The 24,968-nt window shown below is 36.3% G+C and overlaps 1 protein-coding gene across 1 annotated transcript in view; it reads left to right on the top strand.

Annotated features, from left to right (window-relative positions):
• Positions 1-24,968, top strand: part of LOC145977696 (transmembrane 9 superfamily member 1-like) — a 68,808-nt gene that overhangs the window by 9,985 nt on the left and 33,855 nt on the right. The window contains exons 3-7 of the mRNA XM_083109919.1: positions 4,160-4,241; positions 8,830-9,053; positions 12,029-12,138; positions 17,163-17,298; positions 22,197-22,344. Coding sequence (XP_082966045.1) covers positions 4,160-4,241; positions 8,830-9,053; positions 12,029-12,138; positions 17,163-17,298; positions 22,197-22,344 — 700 coding nt within the window. The remainder of the gene's footprint in view (positions 1-4,159; positions 4,242-8,829; positions 9,054-12,028; positions 12,139-17,162; positions 17,299-22,196; positions 22,345-24,968) is intronic.

Genomic DNA, 24,968 nt, shown 5'->3' with positions numbered 1-24,968 from the left:
CATGTAGACTAGAAAAATTCCATTTTTAATTTCCATATTTGTACATAAATTATGTTTTGGCTCATATTTTACATATTTTTGTTGTTTTTACATGTTACTTCCATATTTCAGAATCTTTCTCAACATATACTCTATATTTGCGCAGTAACTAGGTGTCTCTATATGACCAAAAGATTTGGGTGAATTTCTTGCGAATAACTGACAAAGTCTGAAGTGAAGTTAAACAAACAAGTTTTAGGTCATCGGAGGACCTATGATCCAATCAATCATGGTTTTTTTTTATACCTCCCAACTGTTTGCTTTTGGTGATTGTAAAATACTTGAAATTCCTGTTTATTTACAACTGTTGTCAACAATAGAGAATGGGGACTCAAGCATTGGCTCCTGGTTATTACAAACATTATTTTGGCAACATTGGAAGAGAGTCCCAAGTCAAGCAGCCCATTGCTAACCCCACCCTCGCTACTAGTTGCGTGCCTGACAGCAGTGCCAGAAGCAACAATTTTGTGACAAATGCAAGGGATTCGCTTCTAGTTTCTTTTCATGACTGTCACTGTACTAGTTACAATGTCAAAACTGTATTTTATGTAGCTCGTGTTATGTCTTATATTATTATTTAAAACAGAATTTTTTACAATTTTAATCCCATATTTAACTTCATATTTTGGTGAAAATAACTACATTTTTACTACATACAATCTGTTCGCTGTTAATGAGAATTGTACCTTTGGGTTTTATGTGGAATTCAAACCTCTGTGCAACGTGCCCAAAAGTGAATTAAACTAGCATTTATAACATTCCATTCCAAAAGTCACATTCTGGAAATTCTTCTTGCGTGCAGTACATTAACCAAAAACCATGTTTGGTTCATGAAAATCATTTGCATAATATGGTTCTTCAAACTGCACTTGTTGGTAAAATGCAATTGATCTAGAGTGGGTGGAAAGTGATAGAGGCAACATGCACAAGAAAAGTATGTTTGTAAATGTTGTTAGTATGTGTTTAAAATGGCCAATAATGCCTAAAGTACAGTTTATTTCTGCCAGGAGAACAGGTCTCCTGCAGGTTGACATGTGCAAACTTTTTATAAACGAAGCATAATGACCGATGCTTCCACCTATTGTGTTCCTAAAGTCATAAATTAACAAGTTCATGAGGTCAGTTGTTTTCAAGCAAATAATGTATTTATATGCAATCTGTGAACAAAGAGTCCTTGGTTTGATTCGCAGTGCAGGTACATTTTACAGTCGTTTGGTGCTTAAACCAATTAAAATTCAGCCAGCTACGAGGACTGGGTCATGACAACTATATTTTTTCTCAAAGTTAAATGGTGGTACCACAATATGATCATGTATCCCGTAGTATGTGGATATGTCACTAGATGGCAGTGTGATGAACTGTGATTGTACATAGGGGTGGTAACTCATTGTTGAGTCAACGGCCATGCCAAAGTGTGAACAGTGTTTGTGTACAAAATAGTCATTCTTCGGGAAATAAATTCCAGAGAATGCCACAGGGAGCTGGTGGAAACTATGGTGAATTGTGTCGTACCATAGAATGCTTTCAGAATTGTAAACACATGTGGCACGATGCTATCTGTAAGGATGTGTGCTCACTTGCCTGTCCTACACCTGGTACACATGATCCGCATTACTCATACATTACACAATACCATACACTGCCACCTTCCATTTGTATATTTCGGATTTTCGTTCTGGTCCAATGTTTGTACCACAAAACTATTTTCTATCTTTGTGTATTAAAATGAAACTAACCTGCAATGAACAGTTCTAAATGATTTTTTGGCCTTATGCTCTATTGAGTAATTTGCAATGTTCACCCTGTAGCACATTGAGTAGGTTCCATTATTAATTGTGACAGCGTACAGAAAACACATTAATAAAATGTTTTAGTAGAGAAACCTTCTAATAATGATGCATGTGCTTTAAATATAATAAAATGCTATGATGAATATTATTTTATGATTAAACATATTAATTAATTGAAAAGATTTTATCATAACAGCAAGGGCCTCCCCGATGGCACAGTGTTAGTAGCGTTGCCGCCTTGTAATCAAGGGGTCCCGGGTTTGATACCCGGTAGAGGCACAACTAGTTCGGATCCCACTGTAAGCTATAGGTCCGGTCCCGATTAGCCTTACTGTGCATAAAGTGGACTTAAAACACCAACTCAACCAACAATCATAACAGCAAACATGCATTTCAAATTTTCATTAACTAATGATATATGCAATGGACTCTCTTTAATTCGAACTCTAAGACGACACGAAAAACGTTTGAATTATTCAATATTCAATTTAACAAAAGCATCTCGCCATTAAAGATGGTTTCAAGGGGAATTAACTTGTGTTCGAATTATATAAGTTCAAATTAAAAAGGGTCTACTATAATTGTTTTTAAATAATAGATACTTTAACTTGATGTAACTTATATAAAATATATCATTGCAAGCGAATTTGTAGTAAATCTATTTATTTCCAAGGAGAAAACAATATTTATTTATTAGGATGCTGTGTATTTGCATGAGCTTCTTGATATTTACTAGGGATGGGACGATATGAAATTTTGGCCGATACCGATAAAGTACCGATATAAAATTTACCGATACCGATAACCGATATTCTACCGATCCGATATAAAATTAGAAATGGTTCCGGAAGAACCTGAAAGGTTCATTGACCTTAAAAAAATGTGTGTTTCAAAGTGACTGCAGTGCAAGAGAAATTGCATATTTAGATATTTACTTTTTAAAAAAGTAGAGCATGGAGATCATCCATAAAAATTACAACAAAAATGGCAGAATTTTGCACTAAACTATCAGATATTTATAGATTTATTGGATCGGTAAAATAATCGGTAATTTTACCGATAAACCGATACACCGATATGCCTATATCGGCCGATACCGATAGAGTACCGATTAATCGGTCCCATCCCTAATATTTACTCTTTTCCACCTTTTTAATTTATTTTTTTTGCTGGTTTGCCCTGCACCCCCTTTTTTTTCCCTCACCACCTAGCATGTCTATGTGTCCCCTCCCCCATATCTATGGCTCTTCAAGGAACATAAAAATGTTTTTCTCCCCATCACAGATGGGGCACGAAATGTCATTCATCGAAAATGGTGTAATTCTTTTTATACTGTTGGGGTACTCTATTTTCATACAACGCTGCTTGGTTCATGCATGGTTCAACACATGGCAGCCAGTAATGATGTGGCACCCTGCACCCAGCTGTAGTTTTAGTTTTGCAACATGGCAGACAATTGAAGATTGACTGCAGCAGAAGGTAAAAACAGTAATGTTTTTCTCAGAAACAAAGAGTGTTAGAGACACAATGGTTTATGCGAGACGTGGCTTGCGTGCATACAGTGAACATTGTTTTGGACTTCCCTCACAATCAGTTTGGCCTTTGTGTCATGTCCAATCATTTTACAGAACGTTTTCCAGGCAGAGCAGTGTGGACACCTACAGAGAGCTGCAACTACATAGCAAGTTCAAGCCAACTTCATTACCCTTTTCCAGGGAGTGGGAGAGGTCAACACAAGAGTCAGTCTGGAAGAGGTTCTACGACAAGAAGGTGGATATATTGATCATGTGCTACATACTGGCTGACTCTCCACATTGTAGTATGTGTAACCCAATTCTTTCTACTACATATTTTGTATAATAAACAATGCACAAACAATTTTCAGTGGATGACATTTCCTGCCCCACGTTGTATTTTTGACCAATTGCAAACAGAGGGATTAAAAAAATGCTGAATATGTTTATCAGGTGTGTATTAGCATTATGCCTGGTGCTTTGGGGTGGCTGAGTGTGGCCCTGGCCCAGACGTATACCTTGAGCTGCCAGTAATGCATACCATTTGCATGTGGAGAACTGCCAGTACTTCACTATATCACTAGCACAGGGTATTCTTCACTCACTTGCTATGAAAGTGTGGCTACTACTATGACTGTGTTTCAGATTGCCCCTTGTATTATTCAATTAGTGAGCAATGGTTCAATTTACTGTATTTTAATCTAGTGGTCAAATATTTTACTAGAATGTTGCATCTTTCAACTTTTGCAATAGATTAATATAAATAATTAGTATGTAATGTAAACCAAAATTTAATGTGAGATTCTACTTTGGCAGATTGAGCATCGCAGTTTAACTCTTGGTGAAGTACTGGATGGAGACAGAATGGCAAAATCACTTTACAACATAAAATTTAAAGGTAAGTTCCATTGAAATAAAGGATCATCGAGAATGATTACCAGGATTTTAAACTGTTCTTATAAAAGAAGTATTTAATGGATATACATGTGTGGCATCTTAAAATGTTCAGAAAAGTTTAAAGTTTTAGACTTATCTTAGTACACTTCGATATGTGCACCATTTGTAGCTCTGGTGATGTCTAGACGGTATTCAATCTCCTGCCACGTCTTCTGAATTGCGTCCAGAGTTACAGTTGCAATTGCTGTAGCGACCCTCCCTTTAAGGTGCTCCCGTGCATGCACCATTTTAAACCTCACGGTCACACGAAACTTTAAACTTTTCTGAACATTTTAAGATGCCACATGTGTATATACATTAAATACTTCTTTTATAATAACAGTTTAAAATCCTGGCAATCATTCTTGATGACCCTGTATTTATTTCTGTTTTTCAAATGAGAATTAGCTCCCAACTATGACAAAATAATTTTTAATAATATATATACCTGTAGCTTATGTATTGTGCATATGTTTTTCTTTTGCAGTATTTGAAGTTGTAATCAAATGATTAAACATGGGCTATATTAATCAGAGGTCAAAAACTTTTAATTTTTTTGCACTTTTTATTACTTTATTGGAATTGCTTTTTTAGTTGTAAAGCATGATGATATTATTTTAATCTAGTGTACGATATATCTTTACTGCAGAAAACAAAAGTGGTCACGATTTCACTTGGAATTTTGTCCATTTTGATCTATTTCAATGACTGAATTGGTTCATTTTTTACCCTTATCTTTCTAATATCAGGTACCAACCTCAATGCAAAGGATCTACATGATTATTCAAATTTGAATATCTTAACATTACTATAAAAGATTCTTTTACATGTAATTTCAATTTTCAAGACGAAGATGGAGGGACAACGTTGAGATGGACCTAAAGGAAATCGGTAGGGATGGAAAAGAGTATATAGATCTTGCTCAAGATAGGGACAGATGGAAGGCCTGTGTTGCTGCAGCCATGAACCTTCGAGTTTAAGAAGGCTAGAGAGTTAGTTAGTTAGATATATTGTTATATTGTAATAAATTGTATTAATTACAAAGTATTGTTTATTCAAGTGATATGTATTCTACACATGTTTTTCATAGTTGCTTATTGGTTAACAGCCACTTGCCATTTCATGATGAATTCTGAAGATTTTAATCATAAATGTGGTTGAGGTAATAGTGATACATTGGTACTGACTTATTTATAGCAGTTGAATTAATATCTGAAAGTATTTGTTCTTCTTTCAGTTTTCGTTATTCAATGTTGCTTTTCTACCTCGCGAGTTAATTGCAATGATAAGGAATGAATCACCGACTGATGAGATGGTTAATTGGACCAACAGATTAATACATCCATGCATTATCCACAGTTTGAACCTGTAACCCGTGGCTTGATAGAAAATATTTTTCATGTCATCATTAATCATATCTAGAACCACATATTTTTAGTAAATAGAAAAGCAAAATTTCAATACAAGACAGAGTCGATTTTGGGTTCAAAAGTGGTAAATAAAATAAAATTTTGGTGTTAGAGTAGTGAAAAATCAGATCAATAGCAGTGTATAAAATGACATTTTGGTTTTAAAATTGTATAATCCTAAATTTGATTTGAAAATGCATGTACAGTAGAGCGTCGATTATCCGAACGTCGGTCAACCGAACGACCGCTTAACCGAACTGTGTACTCGCTCACTTTCAGATATCTGTAATGAAAAAAGTACGTGACTTAGCTGCTCGTAAGCGTGTAGGCTTGCTTAGACAGACCAAAATATAGGATTTTTTTAAACGTTAATTTTGTGTACTGTGTGTATTGTTCATGCAAAATGCGTACGTAATATGTACATATTTTTGTTTAATAAACTGTACCACATACTATATATTCCTACTAAAGTTGCCTTTGTACGTTACTTTGTAATACATACTTAAAGAGATGCCTGTTTTTATGAATAAATTTACTGTACAGTACTTCTTTTTGGCAAATAAACATGTACAGTTCGATTATCCGAACAAACCAGTTTTCCGAACACCCATGTCCCCCAATTACTTCGGATAATCGACGCTCTACTGTATTACACAAAATAAACATATCCCTTCTAATAGCACATTATGTAGTTACCGGAGTATTGAGTTTATTTCCTGTATAAAAGGGGTCCATCAGTGTCACGTCGGTAAACAAACTCTAAATTTCATCTTTAAAGAGTCTATTTTGCATTTTGCAGTTCATTTCACATCATTTCATGACAAAACAGGGTAGGATAATGTGGTGACATGTTGTCAGCATTACAAAGTCCCCAGTCGTTCGTTGTAGGTTTTTATGACTGGGTTAACGTTACTCGTTCGTAGCTCCCCAATTTCTTCACAATGGTGAGTGTCCATCATCCCATACACAGGACGAAATCTGAGGAGAAATGTTGTTATGCTTCCCCCAGGAGACTCGACTGACTCCTATAGAATTCCTATATGCAACAAATATTCTCCACAGACTGTGTACTTATAAATGTAACCAAAAGAAGCAGCATTTTCTACGTCATTATAAACCTGCCAGAAAATGAAAAATTGTGTTTGGTTTATGAACTTTTTCTGTTGTTTTTATATTGTGGAAATCTGTTATGGTGAAATACTGTACCTCTGTTACCTTAGCCTGAAGGCTAGATGCACGTGATTGTAGCACCCAATACATTTGATGCCGATTGTAATTTTGCATTTTACTCTTCGAATTTTCATGTTCTTGTGTGTGTAGAATGGAAAAAAAATTGTGAAAGTGAATATTCATAATAATTAATGGATTATATATTTAACTCTTTCGCTGCGGAATTCTCTGGCTGCGTAATTAAATTTGAAAATATATTTTTTTTTATAAAAAAAAAATAGTTTTCATAATTACATTGCATTATATATGAAAGAGAACTTACAAAAGTCATTCCTTGCACTGGAAAACCATTCTGTAGTCCCTGGTGGTATGATATTTTGAAAAATTTTGAAATTTTAAAAAAAAAAAACATTTTTTTAGGAACAATAATTTTACACAATTAAATTGCTTGCTTGCTTGCTTGATTTAGTTTATTTTACTTCGCGTTTTGTGCCTCTTGGCTAATTTGCGAAGATGGTGATGAGTGATGAAATGATGAAATTGATGAATGGACATTCACAAACAACCAAGCCCGACCGGGATTCGGACCCGGGACCCTTACAATTAAATTGCAAAATATGTTATAGAGAACTTACAAAAGTCATTCCTTGCATTGGCAAACCATTCTGTAGTCCCTGGTGGTATGATATTTTGAAAAATTTTGAAATTCCCGCACCTAGATCAATGCTGTTTTGCACTCTGCCCATGATGTTACGGACGGCGGTACAAATTCTTCATCAGATACTACAAAATCACTGTCACCACTTGAAGTCTCATAAAAACTGTCGCTATTATCGTCACAACTTAATTCACCTTCTGATTCTGAGTCGGCAAATAACAGTTGAGTAACATCATTATCAGACAAGTGTTGAAAAATTGACGAAGCCATGTTGTTTACATTCGAACATACATTTGAAACTGACATGTCAGAGCACTCAACGCTCGTATGTCAAAGAATTCTAAACGGAGGCATAATTAGCAACATCATACGGATAAAAACAAAACTACAAGTTCAAATAGTTCAAAATACTATCAACAGATGTCCGAAGGCTACTAAAAGTGACGTACTTCGGAAATGCGACACCCGCAGCGAGTGGAAGTATGAACTCGCAATAATGCGACTTCCGCGGAGCAAGGCACCTGGCGTGCTGTGCATAAAAGTGACAACCGCAGCGAAAGAGTTAATTGAAAAACACAAGGTTCAAAAGCAAAAATATAAACATGTCTGGAAAAATTTCATTTTTGGATGGGAAAACCTGAAAATGCCAGGGAATTTCATAATCAAAATATCATAGCAACCCTGGTTATGCTACATTTAAGAGCTTTCAAAGATAGAGAGAAAAGTGTAATCTGGGTTGTTACTCCAAATCAATTTGCATGTGTGTATACAGGGTGTGCTAGAAGTGATAGCGCACAATAGTAGAAGCAAATTTTTTTAACCCCCCCCCCCAAAAAAAAAACATGGGGTTACAAACAAATTGTTTGTGAGATAATTGCGAATGTATGGTTACAACCCATCACTTACGTGATTATTTGTACACATCTTATGCTTTTCATGTGTGAGGCACCATAGTCATTTGTAGTAACAAATGACAATTAAAATGTTCACCATGCTATATATTACTGTTGCTTTTATTACCAAGGACTATTGTACTGTATAGTATGTTACATGTTCGGCAGTGTTCAGTTTTAAAGAAAGAGACCTCGGAGTGCACAAGGAGACATGTGTACAAATGGTCAAATCAGTGGTGGATTGTAACCATACATTTGCAACTATCTCACAAACGAAAGACCCATGTTTACTGAGACTTTTTTGCTTCTACTATTGTGCACTGTTCACCATTTCAGTTTGCACTATCACTTCTGGTACACCCTATATATTGCAAAGGACACATGTCGGTATGATAGTTTTTGTTCATTTATTAATTTCAGAAGCTGTAGATCATCGAGAATTGTGTACAGTGAAGCTTAGCAGTAGTGATTTGGAGCAGCTAAAATCTGCCATTGAGGACTTGTTCTACTTTGAATTTGTGCTGGATGATCTTCCAATTCGAGGATTTGTAGGCCACCTGGAGGAAAGTGGTTTTGTGCCACACAGGCACAAGGTTTTCCTATGGACTCACATCCACTTTCTGATAGAGTACAATAAGAATCAGGTAAGTCATTTGTGTCAAACCACCTACTGAACAGGTCCCAGTCTTTTTTGGCACTCAGAATCCGTAACCTTCTCACTATTTCCCAACCATCAATGATGTCAGCTCCCCTTACACCAGTATCATGTATCCCGAACCTCCATCTCTTGAAATCACATCTCAGCACTATGGTATTATTAAGGAAGAAAGATAGCTACTCATATCTTCCTTGCTCAGAGGGAGTAGTGAAGCAGGCAGTTGCTCTTAGGGATGGGCTGCAAGGATGACATATTTGGGTGGGTTGGTCGGTCTGGACTCCTCCCCCCCTCACTGAAAGACTTACTAAGTTCTAAAATTAAATAATGAAAATTTACATGTTGTTTCATCAAGAGTTATTTATTTCCACCAAACTTATTGGAATGCAAGCATTATATTGGGATGATACAACTTTGAATTACAGTACCAAAGATGATTTATGCAAGATCTATTACTACTATTCAAAATTAATGTATTGATTATGTGTAAGATTCTTATTTCTATTAATTTTACTTTTAGGATTATACATTTCTACATATCCAACCAGAATGATATTTTCTATTTGCATATGCCATTCTACGATCAATCCCAAACAAATTAATAATATACATAAAATATTACCAGGAACTTTACTCTTCGTCACCTGGATCTAACATTATTTTTTGATATTCCATAAATATTCAATTCTTTATCAATTTGACATTAATTTCCTTGTCAGGATGCTTGTTTCTTTTACAAATTTAGCAGATCTTAACTATATGTAAGCTATATAATAAATACGAGTTGTTTGTTATATCACTACCATTATCTTATCTTTTTACCTCAATTCATCTAATGAATATAATATTAGTTAATTTGAACATTTTAATTAATACTATTTTAATAAATTTAGTATAATTATCATTATTTTAATTTAAACATTATTATTATTATTTTGAGGCACTTAGTTCAGACACCACCTGAAATACATTTCTAGATAAATGCCTGTGCTGATATGAAACTTTGACCAATACCGATAAAGCACCGATATAAAATTCCAAATGGTCCTTGAAGAACCTGAATACTTCTTTGACCTCCTTAACAAATGTTTGTTTCCAGGTGACTGCAGTGCAAAACAAGTTGCATATTTAGAATTTCCTTTTTTAAAAGTAGGGCATGAAGATCATAGATTAATAAAAATTGTAACCAAATAGCAGAGTTTTGCACTAAGTTATAAAGATATTTATAGATATATGAGATTGGTAAAATAATCGGTAATTTTACCAATACACTTTATCTGCAGATACCGATAGGGTACCGATTAATCTGCGCCATCCCTAGTTGCTATAGAGAAAGTCCTCGTGTGGTACTGTTGTTGTCATTATTGGAGGGGAGGGGTAACCTGTTCATTTGTGGTGGAAGTTGCATTCAGCATGAAATGTGAAATTCAAAGAAAAATCAGACAGAATATTCTCTGTCCTGTAGGTCACTTGCATCTCTAAGACAGAGCAGGGTACCCCCCATGCTACAGCTCTCAAAATTATCCATATATGTAGCCTCATGGGCCTTCCTGATGGCATAGCGGTAATGCTGTCACCTTGTGATCAAGGGATCCCAGGCTCAAAACTGGTAGATCATGTAAGCAAGTGGTTCAGATCCTGCTTTAAACTGTAGGACGAATTTCGATAACCAGAGTGTAAGGGGTGCTCCTTCCACATAGTGCACCCAATAGGCAACCTCACTTCCACATAGTACACCCTGGACTGCAGACTAACGAGGTTCTGGCGACTGGCCCCATGGCCAGTATAATTCTGTGTCATCCTGTGTTTTGTCCTTATTTGTGCTGAGTGCCCTATTTAGCCTCAGCTTTTAACCAAGGTAATAAAGTGGCCGCGGTGGCTCAGTCGGTAACGCGTCTGACTACCATGCTCAAGGTCCCGGGTTCGATCCCCGGCCGGTTCAAATCCGGGAACTTTTCTAACGTTGGAAGCGGCCCCGGCGCCCACCCAGCGTCGAATAACATGGGTACCTGGGGGAAACCCTGGGGGGTAAAGGCAGTCAGGGGTGTGATGCTGATCACATCACCCCCACTCACGACCGGATCAAGAAAGTGTGGGGCGTTACCCCCATACCCCCTATACGCCTTCATGGCGTGGTGCTATTAACAGGGGAGCACTTTTTACTTTTTTTTAACCAAGGTAAGGAAATTTTAGTTTTCAGACACGCTTTTATTGTTGTTATGATAAGGGGCTGGACCCTGTATAGTGTGATGGGTGCAAAATAGCCTCAGTGCTGATGCACCCAAAAATTTTTATTTCAAATTCGAAATTCAATCCCGATAACCCTACCTTGGCATAAAAGTGGGCCAACATTGGCTTTGAACATCCTCAGCACTCATTTCTAGGCCCAACCAACCCACACCATACCCACCTGCAACAACTTCTGACTTTCTCAGTGCCCAACCTTAGATCTCGTCACTGAAGTTCCTAGGTTCGAATCCCAGACAGAGTATGGGTGTTGAATGTCCCTTCATCTATTTCACCTAATCGTCACCTGTCATGTAATGTAAACATTATGTTGCTTTTTCATCTTGCTCTTTTTGTGTTTTCTCAAGAGAAGCGTTTTTGTTTATTTTCTTAAAAAGCAACACACTTCTTTTTTTTGCCAGTACAAAAGTTTCAGAACAACTTTTGTTCTAAGAAATGTGGTAAATCCTTCCTTCCGAAACAAAGAGGTCTAGTGAAAAAAGTTAGTAATCCATTGCAACACTGGACTGGTGAAATGAACACATAACTTTGTTGTAAAAGAGCATTTTGGATATTTCATAGAGCATGTTTCTTGGTTTTTAGGGAATTATTGCACATTTGATGGACCATTTTCTGGTATTTTATTGTACACTAAACCTAGTCCTATTTATTATTACTATAAATCGCAGCTTCTAATTATATCATAATGTTTATTAGCACAGCATACATTAATTGCAGATTGTCGCTGTAAACATGACGACTAAGGATCACAATCCTGTCAACATTGATGATGTGGAGCCTCCATTTGCAGTGAAACATACGTACAGTGTCAGTTGGTTCCCAACAGAGTAAGTGCTATATAATGTGACAGTAGAAAACGTCTTACGTCACGTGCCAGCAACATATTTGTTAAAACATTAAAATAACACACAAACAGAACGATGTGTGTTATTTTAGTGTTTTAACTGATATATAATAGTTCTCCATGCATTTTCAAATATAAAGTATGTACACAGATGTAAGGTTCGGTAGAAAAGTAATGAGATGTGCTATAAGGCCACATATTTATGATGAATAAAAATCAAGATTTTGGTACAAAACTGGGCATATTTTGGTATCAAAAGTGTCATTTTAATGTTTAAGCGGTGAATATGATTGTTATTTTCTTGTAGTTTACGGTTATTACAAGCATAAGAAAACAGTTTTTTGTTGTGACGTTTCAGGAGAACACACGCTCCCTTCATCAGACATTTATTTCCATTTTGACTAAAGAAACAGTTATAACAAAAGTTAGCAATTTTTTAAACAAAAAGAATCCGTTATATAATGGATGTTGTCAAGATAAAAATAAATGTCTGATGAGGGGAGCGTGTGTTCTCCAGAAACATCACAACAAGAAACTGTTTTCTTATGCTTGTAATAACCGTAAACTACAAGAAAATAATTCTGCAATGCAAGCAATGCATACATACAAGAAAAACGAATATGATTTGATTTAAGAACTATACTTATTACCAAAAAAACTTGTGTTTTCTAACATCACCTTTATGTAGTTATCAAAGTAGCAGCGGTGTAGTGGTAAAATAAATAGTACCAGGGCGGTCCCTTCCCTTTGGTGTTTTCTCATAATAGACATCTTCGTGACACTAACGTGCCTGTTTCGAGACATAATTATTCACTGCACAGTATTTCAAAAATTGAATCAATATTATCGTAACCTTCCAATTTCTTCCATAAGGCAGCAAGTACAGAATTCCAATTTGCTTTATAAAAATACAAGAACATTTTGATATGCAATTTGCATATTAATAATTTAAAAAAATACGAAGTAGAGGATAAATCAAATGTTAAAGTAATATTTGTAGCAGCAAAAAATAAGAACAATATATTTAAAGCTCTATATGTAAACCTCATATTTTCTTATTTAATAAACGTGTTGTTGTCAAAAAATATTGCTTTAAGTGCACTTTTCAGAAACTGTAACAGAAAATTTGTGTACACTTTTGTGTTCGAATACCAATATTGAATATATGCAATATGTCAAAATATTTTAGACCATTTTTTCATTAGAAATGCTTGACAAATGGAATCTGCACTCACCTATCAGAAGAGTTTCCATATTCCCCTGTCCTCCTCCTTCTCGTCTTCACACATTTTTCTTCTTAAAGACTTCAACTGTTGTTCTTTATTTGTGCCATTAAATGAAACTTGACACTTAACCCATTCCTTACTTAATGATAATCCCTGACTTTTACCAGGCCCTAAATAACCTACGGAGCAACAATCATCACATTCTAAATACCCATTTCTTGCTACCAACCATGTATGTTTTTGCTTACGCTCCAACCACTGTTGCTCAGATCATATGGAGGGAAAATCAGAACATGAAACGTTACCTGTATTGGCTTCATGTTGGAATGTTGCTGTTGTTGTTGCCGTTTCTGAGATTGTCGTTGTTGGTGTTACGTGTGATACACTCGGCGAAGGATTAACACTATGTACAGCCAGTACTGCAGAATCACTACCATTGTCACTCACAGTTTTATTTTCTGTTTTTTGTACTTTTTGGAAATAATTTGTAACCTTGTTCTCACACCTTCTTTTTATTTTGAATAGAAAATCAGAGCGTGATCGAAAATACATTTTAATCACCTTGAAACTCACAATGCAAATGCTAAACACAAAATAACAGATGCAAGTGAGAATCAGCCGGAAATTCTCCCATTTTTATGCTTCACCATCTTATCGCAACTAAAATCCATTGTTGAGAGTGAAAATGCTGGGGGTGTCGGTCTTAACTTCCATTGTCGACACAATGCAGACAGCTGATTGATTCTTTCGCCTAAATAACGGTTGCTTTACTGGCCTCTTAGATTCATAACAGAATAGATGTATTTTATTATATCAGTTAATGTGTTTTCGAGATAGGCCTACATATATTTTAAGGAAGACTTTTAAAGGAAAAAAAATAGTTGTTACCAAAGAAAAAGTACCAGGGTGGCACCCTGGCACCACTACATCCCTGCAAAGTAGTAAGTTTATTCCTGTGTAAAGGAGTCCATTTTTGCTTTTCAAAATTTGGCAGCAGAATAAATAAATTTTTCATGATTTTGCATAGCTCGCAGAATAATTCAGACTTCACAAGTGTTGTGTTCATATGTAAACTCTAATTTTCTGTTTAAGAGTTTATTTCACATTTTGCAGTTTATATTGCATCATTTCGTGACAAAACATAACATGAAACATTACTCACACCTTTCAGAAACATGAAAAATGAATATTACACCTTGTTATTTCACATTTCGTGTTTTCTTCAAAACTAAATATGCATATCTAAAGCAACAAAAATCTTTGTTGGAAATAGACTTACAAATTTACATTATCACTTTGAAAGCAGTTCATTTGGAAGGTTATATAGCTTCTGAAACTTTTCTCCCACTACTTGTAGTACTGTTGGAAGGTGTCTAGTAATTATCTTCGACTGGTCAGTTTTTTGGATTTTGTCCACTCCTCACTTTTTCAGGGTCATGTTCAGAAAATGCAGAAACCCCATTAACACATTGTCGCCATTCTGAATGTGATTAAGAAGGTCCTCACACAGTTTTCATTCCCTACTCCTGCTCCATGGTGGGGATTTTTGGAACCCTATTTGAACATACTTTTTCCATGCCCAATTCCAATTCCTTCGTCAAAATAACATGAATTGTAAAATGGTATGATATCTTTCAGTATTGGCAAATCTCAATATTAAATAGTGATTTATATGCCCAAGAGTTCATTTTTTCGATATTTTCATCTAATTTTGGGGTTGAAAGTGTGTGTGTCTTCTTCAGTTTCCCAGTCTTCTGAAAATTTATTGATTGATTGAATTGTTGTTTTAAGTCTACTTTACGCACAGAAAGGCTAATCAGGACTGGACCTACAGTTTAAAGTGGGATACGAAACAATGTGCCATGTGCCTCCACCAGGTATCAAACCCAGGGACCCTTGATTTCAAGGCGAGGACGTTGCCACTACGCCATCTGGGATGCCTGCCTCCTGAAAATGATATCTCCCATATGAAACTTTGTACTCGTGATCAGTTATGTTCTTTATACACCTGTGTCAATTTCTGGTACATTTGCACTGTAAGTTTCATGCAAAATTTGATTGTAACAATATTGTTCAAGATTTTGTTTTTCCATTTTTATAACGTCACTAGTACTCACACTGATACACACCACTGTATGCCCACCTGTAATAATGCTTGGGAGTTCGAAGTTATGATTTTGATCAATCAAGGTTAAATGCATTGTTTTCTGTTGCCTGTTTATCCACAATGTTGCCAGTTCACGTGCCTTGCAAAGAATCTCATTATTTTTCTTCCATACCTTGTTACTGATAATTAATGTACTAATTCTGTATAAAATACCAAGCATTTTGAGAAGATGCTGAATGACATATTCCCCGTCTTAATGTACAAGCCTAAGACTCAAATTAAGTTTGTCTTAAGCAAGAACTATGTATTTAATATTTATACATGCATTTATGTTCTAAATATTGTGTGTTTGTCTGTTATCAATAGTAAATCCTATGAAAAGTTCATTATAGCTTGTATTTCCTTGATTTTGATACTCAGAATGGTGAGAGTTGTACTTTCTTGATTCTATGTTGGTTGTATTTTGCCAAACCAGTGGTCTCCAAAGACAGCCGCAAGAACCTTCACAGCTGACTTCTGGACCCTGCACTTCTTTGGGTGTAGTGAACCACCATGCCTCTACGCGGAACTATTATTTTGTCTCGGGATCACACAAATTGATGCAGTTCTCATCGACCATTATCAATTGGGCCACGAAGTAACCACCATTCCGCTGAAATCGCTGAAGAACTGCTTGGGAAGTGATGACCCGATCATGCTTTTGGTCCTCATCATGAAGTTCCGGGATCCACCTTGCAGAAGATTTCCTCATGGCAAGGTGGTGGTGAATAATTACTCCAACTCTTTTGTGGGAGATGTTCAGGGTCTCAGTTTATCAGTTTAGCACAAATTCTCCTATTCTATAAGATCAGTTAATGAACAGCATCCATAATCATAATTGATTGCATAATTGATTATGCAACAGCATTTCATAATCACGACTGAAGGGCTCACCAGACATGACTTAAAATCTGTGCTGAAATGTCAGTTTCGAAATGTGGCAACATGGTTTTTCATGGTGGCATAGCAAGGGCCATAGTCGCTCATTGTGCCATATGCTCGTGAATTAGACTTGCGGACTTTCTTTGCAAGAAGAGATACCCGACCATTACCATGCTGTTGTTTCCACTGAATTGCACCTTGATCAGTTCACACTTTCAAAACACAGATATTACATTAGAAAGATCATGTTTTGTCACAAGAAACTACAGTGGAACTCCAATTTTAAGTTCCTCGAATTTACATTTTCCTGCATTATACATTCAATCTTCATGGTCCCAACATGGCAAAATATTAAGAAATTTTCCCTGATTTTACATTTTCTTGCATTTTAAGTTTTTTCAGCTTGGTCCCATCAAAAACATAAAATCGAGCTTTTACTGTACAAGGATTAAGGCTCATTACAACATACAATTTGTTCATACCGAAACAGAAGAGGGCACATAGGCCTAGTTCTAATAATGCATATGGGATTAGATTAGGAGGGCCAGGTTAAGGGCTCGTAACAATCAATTTACGTGATTGGTTGCAGCAGAATGTGCCTGCAGATGGATCCGTGTTGACATCAGTATGGGTATCAGTTCAAAGTGGTATGTGCTCAACACTAACAATATGAAAGAAATGAAAAAAAGTAATGTGTATTTCTTATATTGATGGTAACATTTATACTGAAGTATTACGATATTTTGTTTTCAGTTTGAAGTATGAGGATCGACTGAAGAGGCTACAAGACACAAATTTCTTTCCAAAGTCCTTGGAGATTCATTGGTTGTCTATAATAAACTCCATGGTGCTGGTGTTTCTCCTCATTGGCTTTGTTGTTATAATTTTGGTAAGTGTACACCTTTCCCACACCTTTAAATGAGGCAAAAGAAATTTAATGCAGTGAAATGATAAAGCGTGGAAACAATTTTATCATGTTTATAGTGTTGTTTCTGTGATATTATTAAAGTATTTGTAAGATGAATGCGACACATTATTTGGTAGCCTCTTGATATCAGGCAAATTAGGCATATACAGTATTGGTTAATTGGTAAGAGATTTGATACATATCTAAATTGTGCAAAATTTGTTCGTTTTGTTATTATTTTTTGGTGAGATCGTCATATGAGATTCGGAGGAAAGTAACTGCAAAAATGCAGTTTTTAGTTTTGTTTAACCCATTTTTCGTTGAAACTTTTTAACTGCATGAAATTACTTCAACCTCATGTTAGACTACTGTTAGAGGCATTGATAGTGCAAAACAAATAGCATTTTGTTTCATATGTGCAATGTCAGCGAAATGAGGTATAAAAAAATTTTATAATGGGAGAAAATTTGTTTTCCTTCTACAAAAATGATTTTATCCTTACTGAAACATACAATCGGATTTTTTGAGAAGTTTTTATCAATACAGAGGAGTATTAATACATATATGGAGCACTTAATTGCATTTTTATTCTTTGGAACAATAGTAACATTATATACTATGAGCACTAATTGTAGTTTCAATTAGACTTCCACGGAATTTTTGCAATACATAAAACAACAAACATTGAATCTTGAATTACTTTTGGATCACGAAATGTTTTTATAGATGCATTTTTTAAACTCTCTGTATACTTATATATAAAAGTCCCGCACCGTGGCCGTGCAGTGTAAGGCGTTATGCTTTGGCTCCGCTATGGGAGGCGTACAGATTCGAGTCTCCTGGGGGAAGCTTAACTAACAACTTGTCCTAAGATTTCGACCTGCGTATGGGACCGGTGGCCATCCACCATTGGAAGGAAATTGGGGAGCAACGAATGAGTAACATAACCCGGTCATGGAAACCTACAACAATGACTGGGGGTTCGTGGTGCTGACCACACATCACCTCGTAAGTGGTTGGATGATCTCCATTAAGTGTAATGCTTGAGTGATTGGTTTGGTTTATTTTACTTCGCTTTTCTGACACTTTTGGCTAATAGGAAAGGTAAGGATGAGTGACGATATGATGAAATTGATGAAGCGAGACTCACAAATGACACACATGCCCAGGTCAGGATTCGAACCCAGGACTCCTGGCATGGTATCATGCTGTGCTAACCACTTCATCATGGAGGTCGGATAATTCTTCATCGAGTGTGATCAACTTTTCACGATGCGTAGTTGCTGTGTATCGTACTTACTTATAACAGAAACATAGCATGAATGTGTTAGGACAGATTCCTAGATAGAAAATTGTAACTGATTTTTACAGCCTTTTATGCTGACGTTGCATATATGGTACACTAATAAATATATTATAATAACTCCAACAAATCAAACCAGGGCTGAATTCCTTGCAGCGTAGGTTCTAGCAGGATATGTGACGAACACATGGTTTCAAATATTAGTGTTGCCAGGTAAAAAAATATGGAAAACATGATGTCATCAGAAAAAATTACTGCTTTTTGTAGTGTAATAATACCAGCACATGAACACTTATTGTACTGTTTGAAGCAAAATAATGAATAATGGGATTGCTTTGGTGTTTATAACTCAAAATTCAGAAAAAATTACCATTTTAATGTGATTTTAAATTATTTTTTTGAGATGTTGCAGACCTGCAACATTAGCGATAAGTGGGTTAAATAAACTCCTGTGAAGAGCTCTATTGGGAGTCAGACCAACATATCTCCGCTTCTAATCCTTAGCAGTAAGGTTGAACCATGTATCTCCAATTTATTAATGCTTTTCAGACATATTTGTGAGAATACATTCTCCTATAAATTTGATAAATTTTGAAGTTACGTCCCTCTGGTTCTCACACAGCGATATAATTCATGTGCCCTAGTTTTGTAAAGTAACTGACTAAAAACAGTTTCTTTTTGAAACCAAAATGATGTACCGTGACATAGTTACGCACATTAATTATATAGGTAAATGTTTTTATGTTAATGTTATTCATGTTTTTCAATTAACATTTGTAATTTTATATTGGATTGGTTAAATATCGGTAGACCATATGACTACAATGCAGAAATCCTAGTTTGATTTATGGTGTTGGTGATCTCGGGTGGGAGTTTTTCCAACAATGTTTCTGCATAAAGTCACTCTGGGGTTCACCCAGCCTTTAAGAAAATCATTCTCATTACCTTCACAGTGGCTAATATATTGAATATGTGGGGGGCATTACCTTCACACACCCCCAACCCCATGTGCTTTTATGTAGTGAGCAGGTTAAAAGAGAGAAGCAGATTGACCGTTTACAACAATATTTAACCTTAGTGGACTGCCCATTACGGCATGGCAACAATTAATGCACAATTTTTTTGAAAACTGCACATGATATTTCAGTTCTGTATTTTTTATTCATTAGTATACATATGAAGGTATGACAATACTCAATTACAAAACAATACATCCATTATTACTATTTTTACTGTAGATAACAAGTGGAGATCGAAAGTATTTTATGGCTCCTTGCAATATTATGGGATAGATTTATAAAAGTGTGTATAACTCCCAAACCACTGCCTTTTTTAAAATTTAAATTTTGTATGTAATTATGAGTAAAAACCAACACTTTAAGCAACATGCGACGATTAAGGCGAGGAGATACAGTTATGCACAATGTGTGCATTTATTTTAATCATCGAAATGTCAATGCTACTGAAGGAAAACATGGGGTACAAGAGAGTATGAATTTCTCCACATGTGGCAGGTCGAAGCGTTGTTGATTATTAAGCTAGATACGACCTGTAAAAAATATGACAAATAAGAATTTTCGGAATCCCATGTATTCCTTATGGGGAATCAACTTCAACATCAAGTTATGACTAATCAAATGGGAGTTTCGACTTTTCTGCTGGGCAGAAACTACCCTCTTCCCGGTGATATAATTTTCTATTCCATCGGAAGTTTGATATTCCCAAGATAAAAAATCAAGAAATACTCCCACATGCCCAATCCATTTCTCCTTGTCTCCTGGCAGTGTTGCCAAACCTGGTGCACATAAACGAGCTAAATTTCACCTTAAATGGAGTTAAAACTGACTTTCAAGGAGCTAGATTTACAAAGTGCTTCCTAGAGTAATGTTAGTTGTCAAAGGGGTGGAGCACTGATATTACCATTAACTCTAAATTGATGACAATTTATTCTTAGTTATCACCATCTACATCCCGCGGCATCACCCATCTCGTGTTCGTACAAAATCGAAAATAAAGGATTCCCTGATAACAATATTATGCCAATTTCACGTCAACACGGCACTATAAGAAAAAAGTAGCTGGGATATAAGAGGGGATGGGGTGATGCAGCCAATATAACAATATTACGTGACATGCAAAATGTATAATCATGGCAAAAGTTGGTATATGTGGGCCAGAACCAGTGATGGTATCATAGTGAGGCACGGGGTCACCGCAGTTCAGATACAAACAAGTGCACGAAAGAGCCAGATCTGGCTCCAAGAGAGCTAAGTTGGCAACACTGACTTAGAGGGAAAAGCCGGCCGGAGACTGTCTCGCATGCTATTAAGGTTCCAAGGGGGATGTGGGGACAAAGGCACAAAGTTCGAAATTTTCCTAAATTACGCAAAATTTGTAAACACCGTAAATTACAAATCCTCAAGAGTGGTCTGTTCTTGTGCTTCCATCCAAATTTGGAACATCCAGCGTCCATAGGGCTGACACTAGAATCAAATTCTGGGCATTGTTTCTGTAAGTGGCAACACTGCCGACTTATACAGTAGAGAGTCGTTTATCCAACCTTTGCTTATCCGACATTCCGTATTATCCGACATACCACCGGATAAAAATTCATCAAATGGCAACAAGAACTGCAAGTGATCGTGAGCATAGTCTATTTTTAGTTTCTCCCGACTCTACCACGGAGCACGCCCACCTACACTATGACTCATGTGTCTGTCATTACATGATTACTGTATTAGGTTTGTAATGTGTAAAATTATAACATTTGTTTGACGTTTAATAGGCTTTTTCTTAACACCTCCCTATTATGTGACATTTTCGCTTATCCGACTTTCTGCCGGCCCATTTATGTCGGATAAGCGAGATTCTACTGTACATTGTTATTATTATTTTACCCAAGAAGTATCAGTCTGTTTTCAATGAAACTTTGCATGGTTGTAGCAATGTAGTGCTGCTACACACTACAATGTTTCATTCTCTTCAGTCTATTGTGGAAACCACTGGAACCAACTTATTTTGAAAAAATTGAATTGTCTTCTTCATTTTACTTTTGTAACACTAATTATAGGAAGGAAAATGTTACCTCCGCTAAAAGTCGAGCTTTTAAGAAAGAGAGCGAAGACAATTTCATTTCTCCAGGACAATTTGTTCTCAAACTTGAGTGATGGTTTTTGTTTTTTTATACTTCGGGGCAAGTGTGAAAAGCGTCTACTTGAAAAGGATCCATGCGTAGAGGCTAGGCAGGCACGCAAGACTTTGCCCGATAAAGGATAATATGAATTTTAATCAAATGACTTGATTTTCTACCTTTGTGAACTTACAATAATACATATTTGGATATTTTTTCTTTTCTAGGTTACAGTTCTTACAAGCAAATAAACACAATTTTCAATATGACAGTAGAAAACTTCTTATGTCACGTGCCGGCAACATATTTGTTAAAAACACTAAAAAACACCAACAGCAACAATTTCCAATGTAATGTTTCGAGTTTATTCTTATTTGATTAATGTGATATTTAGGTGTACCATTTATCTTCCATACTTGATTAATTCATTTACTTGTTTCTTGATAGACTCGCATCCTCCGAAATGATTTTGCAAGATATAACATGGATGGTGATGAAGTAAGAGACTTAGATACAGACGAGTATGGATGGAAGATAATTCACGCTGATGTTTTTCGCTTTCCTCCATACAAAAATTTGTTCTGTGCAGTGCTGGGTAAGATTTTTCTTTTTACATGTACAAAGTTTTAGTAAGTTTTTACGTGCATGTTTTGTATTTTAGATGCAACAACGTATATGATCACAGGCTTACTTAGTGAGGGAGGGGTGGCAATTGCCCACCCCCAAAAGAATATTCTGGGTTGTTAACATTTACAAGATAAGGGTATTTTGAAAACCTCATGGGACCTGAGGGAAAGAAGTAACTTTTATGATTTCTCAAATGTAGCAGTTATGTACCAAAATAGTGTTGGACACTATTGTCATATCAAGTTTGGCTCCAAGTTACACCCATGTATACAGGGTGACTGGTAATTAGATGTATTCCCTGAAAGGGGTTAAAGTAGAGACAATTTGCAATAAATTTGACCATATGATACCCCGTCCGAAAATTAGTAGTTTTCAAGATAATCGAATTTCAATTGTTTTTGAAAAAAATGACAATTTTCCACATAAAAAGATGAATTGAGAAAAAAGAAGCTCATTGTATGGAACTTATTATATTGTATGGCCGCGGTGGCTCAGTCGGTAACGCGTCTGACTACCATGCTCAAGGTCCCGGGTTCAATCCCAGGCCGGTTCAAATCCGGGAACTTTTCTAACGGAGGAGGCGGCCCCGGCGCCCACCCAGCGTCGAATAACGTGGGTACCTGGGGGAAACCCTGGGGGGTAAAGGCGGTCAGGGGCGTGATGCTGATCACATCACCCCCACTCACGACCAGATCAAGAAAGTGTGGGGTGTTACCCCTATACGCCTTCATGGCGTGGTGCTATGCACAGGGGAACACTTTGCCTTTTTTATGGAACTTATTTCAGCGTTTTCTGATAGCTAACAAATAAGTGGTTCGTTTTAAAAAAAAGTTTTTCCCAAATAACAATCACATGTAAGTAACGGGTGGGTCTAAACTTACAAGTGATGATAAAAAAAATGCACTCTTAGTTTACTTGGCAACGTATTAATAACAAAAATGGCATGACACGAAGCGTACAAATTACTTAAATTACTTCCCTGTGACATCTGCCCGTTACGAATGCAGGCACGCAGGTTTTTACGGTTCATTTGGTCTCTTAACTTGTGATGTGATGGTGGTCTTGACATGTTGACCAGCTGTTAAGATCCTCTCCCTGAGCTCTTCTTGCGAGTTTACCGGTGTCTTGTCATGTGGCTCCAAATGTAAAAGTCGCAAGGCCACAAATCGGGGGATCAAGCCGGCCAGGGAATCGGTCCATCTCGGCCAATCCATTTCTTTGGGTAATTTTCATCCATCCACTGCCACATGCCCAGGCAGAAGTATGGATGAGCGTAGTCAACAATCATTTGATCGAGCCATTTTTCCTGCCCCAAATCTTAAATGGCATCACTTATGAACATTTTTTGCGGAACGGAAAGCCAATGTTGTTGGAGGATGTGCCTCTAGCTACAAGACGTGACATGATTTATCAGCATGATGACTGCCCAGCTCGATCCCCCGATCGATTTGACGCCTTGCGACTTTTACATTTGGAGCCACATGACAAGACACCGGTAAACTCGCAAGAAGAGCTCAGGGAGAGGATCTTAACAGCTGGTCAACATGTCAAGACCACCATCACATCACGAGTTACGAGACCAAATGAACCGTAAAAACCTGCGTGCCTGCATTCGTAACGGAGGTGCCCACTTTGAACAAGACGTGTAATGTTCTTTAATTGTATTGTTCATTGATTCCATTCACATGAAGATGAATGAAGTATTATTCCTTGTACACAAATGTGAATGTTAGCAACATTTGTAAATTGTTGGATAGCAGATGTCACAAGGAAGTAATTTAAGTAATTTGTAGCTTCGTGTCATACCATTTTTGTTATTAATACGTTGCCAAGTAAACTAAGAGTGCATTTTTTTTATCATCACTTGTAAGTTTAGACCCACCCGTTACTTACATGTGATTGTCATTTGTAAAAAACTTTTTTTTAAATGAACCACTTATTTGTTAGCTATCAGAAAATGCTGAAATAAGTTCCATACAATGAGCAGTTTTTTCTCAATTCATCATTTTATGTGGAAAATTGTCATTTTTTAATTATCTCAAACTACTAATTTTCGGACGGGGTGTCATATGGTCAAATTTATTGCAAATTGTCTCTACTTTAACCCCTTTCAGGGAATACATCTAATTACCAGTCACCCTGTATAATACAAGAAGGTTTTAGATGAGGGTGAAAAAAACATCTGCCATCTTGGGTTGGCCATCATTTTTATTAGCTACCACTTTCTCATGGCAATCAGGATTGTTTTTGTTATTCTTGCGCATCCATATAACTGTGACATAAAGGAAAATTAATAGCCCCAAATTATACCAAAGTCTTTTTAGCTTGCTTTGCTCTCTATAGACTAACTCTATTAACATGAATGCACAGAAAGCAGTACAGCCAACCTACACAAAATTGCCACAAAGGTGCAGACTAGCTCTAATAAATCTCTCTTAACCCTTCGTACACCAAGGTGGGTTAAAAATTGTCCACACTTTGATTCGGATAAGAATTTTTATGGATGTTTCTTTAGTATCATGTCATAACTCAGGTTTTGTGATAAAAATAATATAAATTTTCTTTTCTGTCATTCGATACTTTTAATTTCTA

Source organism: Lepisma saccharinum, chromosome 23 (genome assembly GCF_977018435.1).
Source record: "Lepisma saccharinum chromosome 23, izLepSacc3.1, whole genome shotgun sequence".
In the NCBI taxonomy this organism is placed as follows: domain Eukaryota; kingdom Metazoa; phylum Arthropoda; class Insecta; order Zygentoma; family Lepismatidae; genus Lepisma; species Lepisma saccharinum.
Note: the sequence above shows the minus strand (reverse complement) of the source record. Positions and strands in the feature narration are given on the sequence as shown.